At 40.2% G+C, this 11,916-nt stretch overlaps 1 protein-coding gene and 1 long non-coding RNA gene across 2 annotated transcripts in view; one reads left to right on the top strand and one right to left on the bottom strand.

The window, feature by feature from the left end:
• Window positions 1–6,217, top strand: part of LOC143724329 (rano class II histocompatibility antigen, A beta chain-like) — a 12,221-nt gene extending 6,004 nt beyond the window's left edge. Inside the window, exons 4-6 of the mRNA XM_077217330.1 lie at window positions 5,318–5,450; window positions 5,551–5,578; window positions 5,721–6,217. Coding sequence (XP_077073445.1) covers window positions 5,318–5,448 — 131 coding nt within the window. The 3' untranslated portion in view covers window positions 5,449–5,450; window positions 5,551–5,578; window positions 5,721–6,217. The remainder of the gene's footprint in view (window positions 1–5,317; window positions 5,451–5,550; window positions 5,579–5,720) is intronic.
• Window positions 3,555–4,510, bottom strand: LOC143724330 (uncharacterized). Its single transcript, XR_013197353.1, has 2 exons — window positions 4,342–4,510; window positions 3,555–3,758 (listed from the first exon to the last, which is right to left on the bottom strand). It is a non-coding gene; the product is annotated as an uncharacterized LOC143724330 (long non-coding RNA).
• Window positions 6,218–11,916: the final 5,699 nt, after the last annotated feature.

The raw sequence follows: 11,916 nt of genomic DNA, 5'->3' as shown, positions 1-11,916 counted from the left end.
GTTAAGTGCTCCCCTTTTTAATCGTAAAGTTTGGTCCTTCATCCCGCCGGATAGCCTGAATCCATTTCCGTCTAACTTCACTATCAACAGGGAGGGAATGAAACGACAGATATGGCTGCTTTTGTGAATAACTACAACCATAGATATCCATAGTTAGCCTTTATTGTGGAGGATATCTATGACTACAACAGTCCGGTACGCTACAATGACTCTTGCTGGTTGCTTGCGCCATTTGTTTACCTATTGCCCTGACCGGGGAGGAAGAGGATTTCCACGACGTGTGTGTGTGTGTGTGTGTGTGTGGTGGAGCTTCAGCAAGCCCATGATCTGCGACCCCTGCTGTCTAAGACACACACCAATGTAGCGTCAGTTACACAATAATACAACATATGCAGGGCTTGACTGGCCATCGGGCTTACCGGGCATTTGCCCGGTGGGCCGACGTGCTTTTTGGGCCGATACAGATCATTCTTTAAAAAAAATAAAAAAAATAAAATGTTTTTGTCTGAACGGCCCATAATACTCTTACATCGGCGGCCCATTTATTTAGTTTTGCTTAATTGGCGGTGCTGGAATCTTTGAGCCGGTGTAATGCATTGGACAAAAAAAGTCAGCGTAGGTGTTTTTTTTTTTTCAACAGACCGGCCCATGAAACACGTAGATCAGCGGCCCATTGGTTCTTTTCTTGATTGGCACTGGGCTGGTCCAATCACATATTTAAACTCCTCCCCCTGTGGGCTCTGAGCGCGCGTGCAGTGTCAGTGTATGGTATCTGTCAAAATAGTCAGAGATGGAGAAGAAACGCAAGGAATGTGCAGAGAAATAGCATGAAACAAAGAAACGGGCCCTTCAAGTGTCTGATGAGGATATTGAGGAGGATCAGGAGAATGAGTGAGTGTAGAGAACTGTGGTAAGCAGAACTAGGCAACTTTCAGAAGAACACTGAGGCGATGAGTGTAGGAACCCATTACCCAGTTACGCATTATTTACACATCTGCATAGTTGACGATTACGCATTTTACTAGAATTGTAATTTTCTTTTGTTTTACAATATATGGCTATTACTGTCATGGAAATAATATTACAACTATTATTATGTAGTAGTGTAATGCAGACAGACACTATATCACCGCTAAAAGAGTTTTGAGTTTTTCTTTGCACACTGATTGGGTTGGAGCTCTTAATTTTTAACTCTCAAAGTGCACCAGATTGATGAATTTAACATTAAAAAGCACACATTTTTCTTACAGGGGGCTTCCCCGAACCCCCCTAAAGGGACAGAGGTCCACCCACCACAGATTTACCAAACATCCTGTCAAACACTAGTATTGCTATGCCAATGCAGCTTATAGCTTGTTTTAGGATTCATCATTGTGGAGTAGTTAGATTGTATTTTACAATTAGTAGTTATTTCATCTATTAACTCTTACTCATTCCTACTCACTCATTAGGCTACATGGCATTAGTGGTTTTAATAGGAGTTAGTATACATATTCAGGGGCGTGAAAAGATTGGTTGTGTTTATGATTATATGTAGTGGGCCAGTCTGGGCTAAAATGCCCGGGCCGATTTTTAGTCCCAGTCCAGCCCTGAACATATGGAAATAGTTCAACCTGCTATATTTTACAGTTTTACCATGGGCTGTCTGAATACTCGATTCTGATTGGCTGGAAGGTGTGCAATAAAACCCTTTAATGCATAGGAAAATCCAAGTCAACTGAATAAACGTTCTATAGTATGGACAGACTGCGATGACTCGTTTTAACGTTTTAATCTCTCTCTATTTTTTTAACTCTTTTTGAAAGTTGTGAAAACACTATTGTGTAGTTTTCTTTTGCTAATTCAGCAAATGGGAACACAAAAAATATATTTAATGTATGTAGTCTCTCATTCACAGAAGTTTACCCAACTATGACGACATCTGCTAAGAAACCCGTAAATGTGAAAAGGGTCAATTAATGCACAGAAACTTATCAGCGCTGCCGTGACTTATTTATAAAGCAGATTAGTTACTGAATCGCTACATTATATTTATCAGCAACAGGGGAAACATCGCTGTTTTTAATTAAACTCATAGTATCGTTGTATACGCTGAACAGACGCAGGTACGAATCTCTTTCTCTCTCTTGATAATGAATTCAAATGAATGCTATATAATTCATTCATATGAATGTAATTTATCTGCACTACTTTATCTCTGTGTCTGATATAAAGCAGGCAGAATGCTGGATCTAACTGATGAAAATAACCCTCAAATATAGTGCTGTAAACATCAGTAACAGCTTAAAGTTGCCAATGCTGGTAAAAGACCGTGGTATAAGCAGGAGAATCCACGGCTAGCTGTGCAGTGAATTATCTGAATGAACGCCGCTTGCCATTCGTGCTGTATGCTTCGTCATGCATTAAAGGGCTCATCGGATGCTAAATTCACTTTTATATTCTGTTTGCATATAAATGTGTGTTTGCAGTGTGTGACCACAACTACCATACAATGAAAAATAATCCATTCACTCCTTTTTTTTATCCTCAATAAGCCTAAACACACTCAATAATCAGGTTGTTTGGATTTTGGATACAATGTCATATTGCTCATGCTCCGCCCACGACCGCTGACGGACTGTCCCGTATTAGCATATTTCCCATATTAGCATATTTCCTGTGTTAGCATATTTCCGGCCTCAGCCGTTGGTATACTGTCCGCGAAGGCATCACTTTACGTGTCTTGTGTCGACACACACCACAGAAGAGAGAGAGGGGGGTGGCAGTTGCTCATTATCATTTAAAGAGACATGCATCAAAACGGGTCGCTGTGAACAGAGCTGTTTTTGAGGAGGTAAAGAGAGTGTTGTTTTACACAACCATTGAGGAATTTTAACCAAAGTATGTTACAAACTTTACATGATACAACCGATGACCCCTTTAAACGTGTTTAATGCACAGCTAGCCATGGATTAACTCTTACTCTATTTCATAGCTGTCAACCCTCCCGTTTTTTCCCGGATTTCTCACGTATTTTAGCTCTTTTCCCGCTGTCTTCCCGTTTTAGTATTTTCCCGTAAAATATCCTGTATTTTTACGCTCTGATTGTGTTAAGAACACGCAACTATGTGTGTCTGTGAAGTGGCTTGCCCTTGGGTTGCTAGACCTCCAGTAAAGCAGGTGGCAGCATAGACATCATATAGATAGACGCCCTATCGACCGCTACTGCCTATTGGCACGGACGAGAATTGGAGCCGCCATCTTAAACCGGTCATCCGCTCCGCTCAGTGTAATCTGAATGGCAGGTGAAATGAGCTGTCAGCGCATTAAATTAATCATATCTCACAGAATACTGAACTGATTTTCACACGTTTTTTTTTGCTGCAAAGGTCATTCATGTAGCTATGATACAGGACACATGGTTCGGCGTATTTTAATATCCATAGTAGGCTTAACAGTAATATAATATTCTGATATAAGATATAAAGTGACCAGACACATTATGTGTGATGAAGGATATAAAGTATTTTATAAATCACACACTATAAATATAATAAAGAAGCAGAAACAGGTAGTTGCAGTAAAGTAAGATATTTTAATAAGTTGAAGAAACAATTTATGATTTGTGACACGCACATACACACGAACAGAAACAAACACGAACAGACACACACACTCTCACTCTCTCTCTCTTTCTCTCTCTCTCTCTCACACACACACACACACACACACACTTTCACACACAGAACGCAGCCACCGAATCCACCGAACGCAGGCACCTGTAATAAAAATTGAGAAGAAGCTTTTTAACGTGTTTGCATCAGTAATTTTTAAAAATTAAATTCGGACAACATTAAGCCTATACCTTTTTTATTGTATGTGGATGTGGGAGGGGAAAATGTCGAGACTAAAGCCCTATTCGGATTAACTTTACAAGGGTAGATGGAGTAAGTTAATAATGTAATTTTACCACAGGACTTCTGTAATATCAATAGCCAAATCACGTGTGATAAGATATACGTTAACGTAACACTAGAAGTTGGAGGGGTAACTCAATTTGCGCATCGCTGTCATGCGTGTATTACATTGCTTCCTGATATCATGTGCGCCAACACAAATAATCTATACAACAGGGCAGTTGAATGCTTATCTGATAACCTAGAAGCTCTTGTAATTATTACTTTAACAGTTAACGTTACCCCACCTCTCCATGCCGGGTGAACACCGGCTGATGCAGTAAGTTAAACAGCATTTCACAACGATTTCAGTACAGTAATAGCAAATATCCTTGCTCCTTCTCGATTATCTGGTAATATTCTATTCACAAAATACAACCAATAGTACAGTAATGTTAAGACTTACTTGTGAAAAGCCCTATTTTCGATGGTCCGGCGATTAGAACAGGAAAATGCTCCACAATGCTCTGGCATCTTATCTGCTGACACGCAAGGAAACTAGGAGTATGACCGGTTCAAGATGGCGGCCGTATTTCTCGGTGCTCAGCGGCCAATAGGGCATCTAGTCTCTATATGATATCTATGGGTGGCAGTATACAGACAGACAGTAGCTTAGGCTACTATCGAAGAAGAAGACAGTTGCAGCGGCGGGCGGGAGGAAGAGGGAAAAGAAGCGGGAAGTCTGAACTTCAAGGAGAGTAACGTTAGAGTAGATGAGTGTGATGTGCGATGATGGATCAGGAGGACGCCGACGGCCAAAAACACTGCAATAACCACCAACCAAAACCGAGGACATTATGTCGATATTTGATTGATTGGGAGACCACCTTCCACTACCTGACAAGCAGCCATGTAGGTCTAAATTATGCCTAATGCAAAATTTGTCGTTGTAATTTCAGTGTTGGTCATGGAGGGAAAAACGACGTTTCGCAGCGCGACAAATCACTGAAACACAAGGGCGCGAGTCAGTCAGATAGGCACACAACATCTTTATCATCATTCGTGGTGAACCGTGCCTCTTCTGAAGCTGACCAAATATTGAAAGCTGAGGTGAAAATGTTGATGCTAATTGCTAAAAATAACATCACGTTCAGTTGTAGCAAATGAAAATGTGTAAGTAATGTTTAGTTTGTTCATAAATATAGAACTTTAAACATATCCTTTGTCTGTCATTCTTTAATATATATTGTGTAGTTATAAACTCTTTAGACTGTTAATGATTAGTGCTTTTTTAAAAGTTTGTGGGTAAGAATCGTGTAAAAAAAAATCCCTTATTTTGGGGATGGATTCCGGGAAATCTCCCTTATTTTCAAGGTTCAATGTTGACAGCTATGCTCTATTTAATGCTATTGTTATAATATAGCGATGTCTATCCCTCACAGACCCCCCTGTCCCGGAGTTTGAGTTTAATATTCAACTATTATTCACCATTGAGACTGCTGGACTGGTGCTGGGAATCATCATAGCAGCAACTGGATTCATTTACTACAAGATCAAATCAGCTGGTCTGTAGAGGTGAGAGCGCGCCAGTGATTGAATTCAGTCCAGTTATCGAACAATAAACTACAAACATGGGATTTTATTTTTCAATTAATTACTCTTTTTATTTCGATAGAGAAGATCACAGCACCGCGTTAATGATGGTAAGTTTGACATTTCACTCAGTTAATTGAATAACAACTTATAGCATTTCTGTGTGATCAAACATTATCTCTACCAATCAAATTTAATGAAATACTGAATATTCAACCTCAGTAACATGAATATTAATCACACAAACTGCAGGTCCTCACTCTGACTGAAAGGAGCCTCATCATCTTCAACTATCACACAGTCGAACTCTTTCATAATAAACATGATGATGAAAACAGATAAGAGCATCATACCTGAGTCATTTTTCTGGCTAATATTTCAGCAATATTTCAGTAATGATGTCACTTCTGATTCCTCCTGTTGCTTCTTCCACTCGACCCATCTCTTCTCCTTCTACATCTTTCACTCCTTCTCTTTCTCCACCTCTTGTTCTTTCTGCACTCCCACTAAAGTTTGTTTGCTCTGGGAATTCACATCCCCTTTTATAGCAAATTTGTATAGCCATGTAAAATGCAATTTAGTACATTGCCTTTCCTGTTCTGTGTGCACTTCTGATCTAACTACCAGTTTAGTGGTAATTGAGAAGATTTCATGTGCAACTGAGAATGTGAAAAATTAAAGAGTATTGTTTTCTGTGTTTGGAGAAATGGTACATTTTTGTGTAAAACCAATAAAAAGCTGTAATTGTTTTTAGGAAGTGGGGTCACACTTTATATTAGGTGACAATAACTACCATGTACTTACATCAAAAAATGAGTGCAATGCAGTTATTGTGTCCATTTAGTGTTGCGACGCGTTTGTGACCTAATGGCCACCAATTAAGCGCTTTACATATTTGCCTCTCATTCACCCATACACTCACTCAATCATACACCGACAGCGGTGTCAGCCATGCAAGGCGCTGGGGTTAGATGTCTTGCTCATGGACACCTCGACACTGGTCAGGTGGAACCGGGGATCAAACCACCAACCTTTCGGTTTGTAGACAACCTACATGAACCACTGAGCCACTGCCGCCCCATAGTTAAGCCCCTAGTGGAGGGTCATAGGTACGGTTAGGGCAGGTTTGGTGGTTTAAGAGAGGGTTAAGAGGCATGGGAAGGTCAACAATAAATTTCTGTACTTACATCTATAATCACACAATGATATTAAAGTATATGCATGTATTTTATAAATATAAGTAGAATGTTAAAACATCTATGTACACAATAAGTGCATTGTAACAATTATTAATTTAAATGTTAGTATATAGGAGTTATAGACACAGCAGGAAGAGATCATGAAGGCCAGTTTATAGTTGTGGCCAAAACCAGATGACAATAAAACACCAGTGTTCTGTGTACTGGGAGAAAACCACTGGGACATTCTCAAATTACTGCAGATTCAGTCATACGTAACATTTTAGGTTATATATTCTGTTTTAAATCGTTGGATTAGCAATGAGTTAGCCAGTAAATAATCTAAAAAGGGGCGCCACAGTTTATCAAAGGTCCTTAACCCGCTGGGGTCTGAGGGGTTTTCTGGGTCCTGGAGGTGTTCTGACATGCTCTGACATTTGTGCTTTTTTCAGTTATTTATAAACATGTTAATGGCAAAGGTGTAAATTCACTCTATATAGCACAAATGGGGCTACCGTAATATGTGAGCAACATGTATGTACATGTTTGAATTTTTGAGAGAATATTGTTTATGCATGGTTATTGAAAAAACTAAAAACTTAAAGTGTCTGAAATAAGTCCACAAAACACATACTAAATATGTGTCCACAAGACTTTTGACTAATGGGCGTTGTTGCCTAGAATTTTTGCTTCAAAATGATCTGAAAATCATCCTGCCTAATCATTTACACAAATCAATACATTGATTTAAATTTTATAAGACACCTTTTGTTTGGAAACAATCAAAACCTTTTTGTTAGTTTTTTATGTTAAGTGCTCATGGAAGAGATGAGTTTTCAGTTGTCTTTCGCTGTCAGGGATTCTGCATTACGGACGAGGGTGGGGAGATCATTCCACCAGCATGGAACCGTGAATGAGAATGTTCTGGAGAGTGATTTAGTGCCTCGCTGTGATGGTACAAAGAGCCATTCATTGACCGATCGTAGGCTTCTGGTAGGGACGTAGACTTGTAGTAGGGATTAAAAGTAGGACGGAGCTGAGTCTGTGGTCGATCTTAAAGCAAGCGTCAAAGTCTTGAATTTGATGCGAGCAGCGAGTGATAGCCAATGCAGTGAGATGAACAGAGGAGTGACGTGGGCCCTTTTGGGCTCGTTGAAGACAAGGCGGGCTGCAGCATTCTGGATCATTTGTAGAGGTTTAGTCACACATGACGGAAGTCCAGCTAGAAGAGCATTGCAGTAATCAAGCCTAGAAATAACCAGGGCCTGGACGAGAAGTTGTGTTGCATGGTCAGTTAGGAAAGGCCTGATCTTCCTGATGTTATGCATAGCAAACCTGAATGTCCGAGCTGTCTTTGTAATGTGGTCTGTGAAGGACAGCCGGTAATCAAATATTACTCCAAGATTTCTGACCGACCTTGATGGGGTGATTGAGGATGACTCTAGCTGGCTAGTGAGGTCGTGCTGCAGAGACGGATTGGCAGGGAGAACGAGAAGCTCAGTCTTTGCCAGGTTGAGCTGCAGGTGATGTTCCTTCATCCATGCCGAGATGTCCGCCAGACAGCTTGAGATACGTGCCGCTACTGTGGGATCGTCTGGTTGAAATGAGAGGTAGAGCTGGGTGTCATCAGCATAGCAATGGTAAGAGAAACCATGTGTCTGTATGATGGGTCCCAGTGATGTGGTGTAAATGGAGAAGAGGAGTGGTCCAAGAACTGATCCCTGAGGAACCCCTGTGGTCAGTTGATGTGCTTTGGATACCTCGCCTCTCCATGCGACCCTGAAGGACCTACCTGTGAGATAGGACTCAAACCAGTGGAGGGAAGTTCCTTTGATGCCCAGTGATGAGAGGGTGGATAGAAGGATCTGATGATTAACAGTGTCGAAGGTGATGTCGCTTCCGCGACAGCACGCACACTAAGTAATTGGACAAAAAACTTCCACACGCAATAACCTAGAATACTGTTTAACACTTGATGGCTGCTCTGTCAAGTCTTCGTCGTCAGTTAGGAACCTGGGTGTGCTCTTTGATACCAATCTCTCATTTGAAAGTCACGTGTCTAGTATCTGTAAAAGCGCATTTTTCCATCTTAAAAATATATCTAAATTACGTCATATGCTCTCATTGACAAATGCGGAACAACTAGTTCATGCGTTCATGACCTCAAGGCTAGATTATTGTAATGCTCTACTGGGTGGTTGCCCTGTACGCTTAATAAACAAACTACAGCTAGTTCAAAATGCAGCCGCTTGAGTTCTTACCAGAACCAGGAAGTATGACCATATTAGCCCGGTTCTGTCAACACTGCATTGGCTCCCTATTAAACATCGTATACATTTTAAAATATTGCTGATTACTTACAAAGCACTAAATGGTTTAGCTCCCCAGTACTTGAGCGAGCTCTTAACGCATTATAGTCCTTCACGTCTATTGCGATCTCAAAATTCTGGCCAGTTGATAATACCTAGAATATCAAAATCAACTGCTGGCGGTAGATCCTTTTCCTATTTAGCACCAAAACTTTGGAACAATCTTCCTAACATTGTCCGGGAAGCAGACACAGTCTGTCAGTTCAAATCTAGACTAAAAACACATCCTTTCGGCTTAGCATTCACATAACACATTATACATTGCTATAATTCAATGTTAGGCTGCATAGTTTAGATCAGCCGGAACCGGGAACACTTCCCATAAATCCTGATGTACTTTGTAAATCATAAGAAGGATGGCGTCTACGCTAATATTAGTCTCTCTGTTTATCCCGAGGTTTACCGCAAACTGCCGGATCCAGGCCATATCTAGATCTGAGGAAGGACAATCACATGGACACGACGACAACGCATCCCTGAAGTGCCAGCCTCATCAACACTGTGAAGGCCTCATGGACACCTCAACAAACTCATCTCAATACCGGCGTGATGACTCCGACCCTTAACCAGATGAACTGGATAAATATTGTGAAAGTTCTGATCCAATTAGACTTCTGACCTATTATGCCGCCTAAATCATAATCATACACTGTTGGTTTGTTGGCCAAAGGAGGACTGGCCCCCGACTGAGCCTGGGTTCTCCCAAGGTTTTTTTCTCCATTCTGTCACCTGATGGAGTTTTGGTTCCTTGCCACTGTAGCCTTTTTTTTCGCCTTCATTCGCCATTGGCTTTTGGCTTGCTTAGTTGGGGACATTTAACATTTAATTTTGAATTTAACAATACTATTACAACTTTAGTTTCCTGTTATCTCTGTAAAGCTGCTTTGAAACAATTTGTATTGTAAAAGCCATATATAAATAAAGGTGACTTGACTTGACTACATAGAAATAGTGCGTTCTAATGCCTGAGTGAGGACAGCTGTTTCGGCCCAGCAATTAACACAGCAAACGCAAATTACCCGAATAATGGGAGAAATCGAAACTAGCTGTTGGCCAGCACTCACTTAAGTGCTACAAAATTTAAACTGGAATACTATTCAGAGCGGCTGTTATGTAAAGTGGGAATGCGTCTAATTAAAATACAGATTTGTGAGAAGGTAAAAAATGAAAATAACCAGAGAATCGAAAACAACCTTACCTTGTGGTAGATTCTAAACTGAAACAACAGGAGAACTGGATATTCTCTTGTCTTGCGCTCTTGTCTTGTCCACGGACTGACCGCTTGTCCTTGTTGTTACTGTAAAAGTTGTTACTGTAGCTATGGTAACAAGTCAGTAAGGCTATAAAGATTCACATTTGAAAGATGCTTGAAAGATGTGCTTGAAAGATGTGTATATTTGTTGTACTATGGCTGTTACTTGAAAGCGGAAATGAACAAAAGAATTTTGAACATTGGAATTTGTGTCCTGATATGTTACATGAGGTTAGCATAACATCCAGATTAATCTTATTATTATCTCCTCCAGTCAACATAGAAAACCTTTCTGGTCAGCAAGTAACACAATGTGTTACTTCAGCACAACTGTAGTGAAAAAGAAAACTGTTAACTTGAAACAGCTATCAGACATGGGCACAAAACGCTTATATGGGGCTTTGGGCCTCCCTCCATAAAGTCACCTCAGTGAGCCGTCATGTTGCCTCAAGTCGTTTTATACAGAAGCTAGCCTGGTCCCATGTCAGCGATACACTTAAAAATGCCAATCATCCTGCTATGTAGATTTGAATAGGTGATATATTTTTGCTCCATTTAAGTTCTATAAGTTCTTATGAAACAATCTTAATATAGTTTGTCTTTTAATGTAATTTGTATTTTGAGACGTAGACAAGGGAAATTAGGGACTTTGCTGTCTCTTAAGAAGAAGACTGCCAGAGGTGTGAGAAAGGTTCCAAGTCATCCTCCAACAGTACAGGACTGCTTTAGGTCCTGAGGCCTCTGTCCTTCTACACGTTGAAGAGGAAGATCAAAGTGGGCTCAGTAGTCCATACAGCAGTGAGGATGAAGAGGAAAACACAATTTAGGTCATTCATTTATTAATATGTATGTTTGTTTGTTTTTGGAATAACCCCGTTACTGTTATTCTTAATAATTTATTTGTGTATTTTATTAATGCTTTACACATCTTATTCATTCTAAAACAGCTGAAATTCACCCTCTTATCCTAATTCTTGCTTTTTTGTTTTTCTGTATTTCCCCAGATGGAAGCTGCACGAAGGACTGTGTTGAAGGAAATGGACTTGCCCTATATCTGTGTATTATTAGTATGCCGATTGATTAACCACATCAAAATCTGTGTGCATTCCATCTTGTTGAAAATTTAGTAAGCACATTGCACAGTTCATTGAAGAAGCACAAACCTCTCAGTATAGGTGCATCAATTTTAGCCAAAAATGTCAACTTTGCATGTATGATATTACCAGATGTAATTACTGGGCTCACATGATATTTGGGTAGTGTATTGATACTACTTTAAGAGAGACTCCCCTTGATTGTGGTGACCCTGTGACCTTTCCCCTTGCACCAACCTCAGGCCAAACTTTTGACTTGCATACAACAAATGTTATGAACCGATTTCTGTAATTTGCTGAGCAATGAATCATGTCATTTTTGTTGACATCATGACGTTCCCTGTAGCGCAATCATTAGACTAAAATGTAAAATTCGATATTGTCTAATTGGTCAGATTGCCATGAAATCTTGTAAGCACATGATGACTTTGGTGACCTCATGACCATTCCTCTATCATCACATTTAGGCCATAATGTAAAAACTCATTCTTGATTACTTGCATTTCTCCACATTCACTTATTCTGCGTGCAGCAGCAATGTCTAGGTCAGTCTAT

The sequence above is a fragment of the Siphateles boraxobius genome, unplaced genomic scaffold (genome assembly GCF_051911475.1).
Source record: "Siphateles boraxobius isolate OS27281-9 unplaced genomic scaffold, OSU_SipBor_1 72, whole genome shotgun sequence".
NCBI classification, from domain to species: Eukaryota; Metazoa; Chordata; class Actinopteri; order Cypriniformes; family Leuciscidae; genus Siphateles; species Siphateles boraxobius.
The sequence above is the reverse complement of the archived record's forward strand: the minus strand, read 5'-3'. Positions and strand labels throughout refer to the sequence as shown.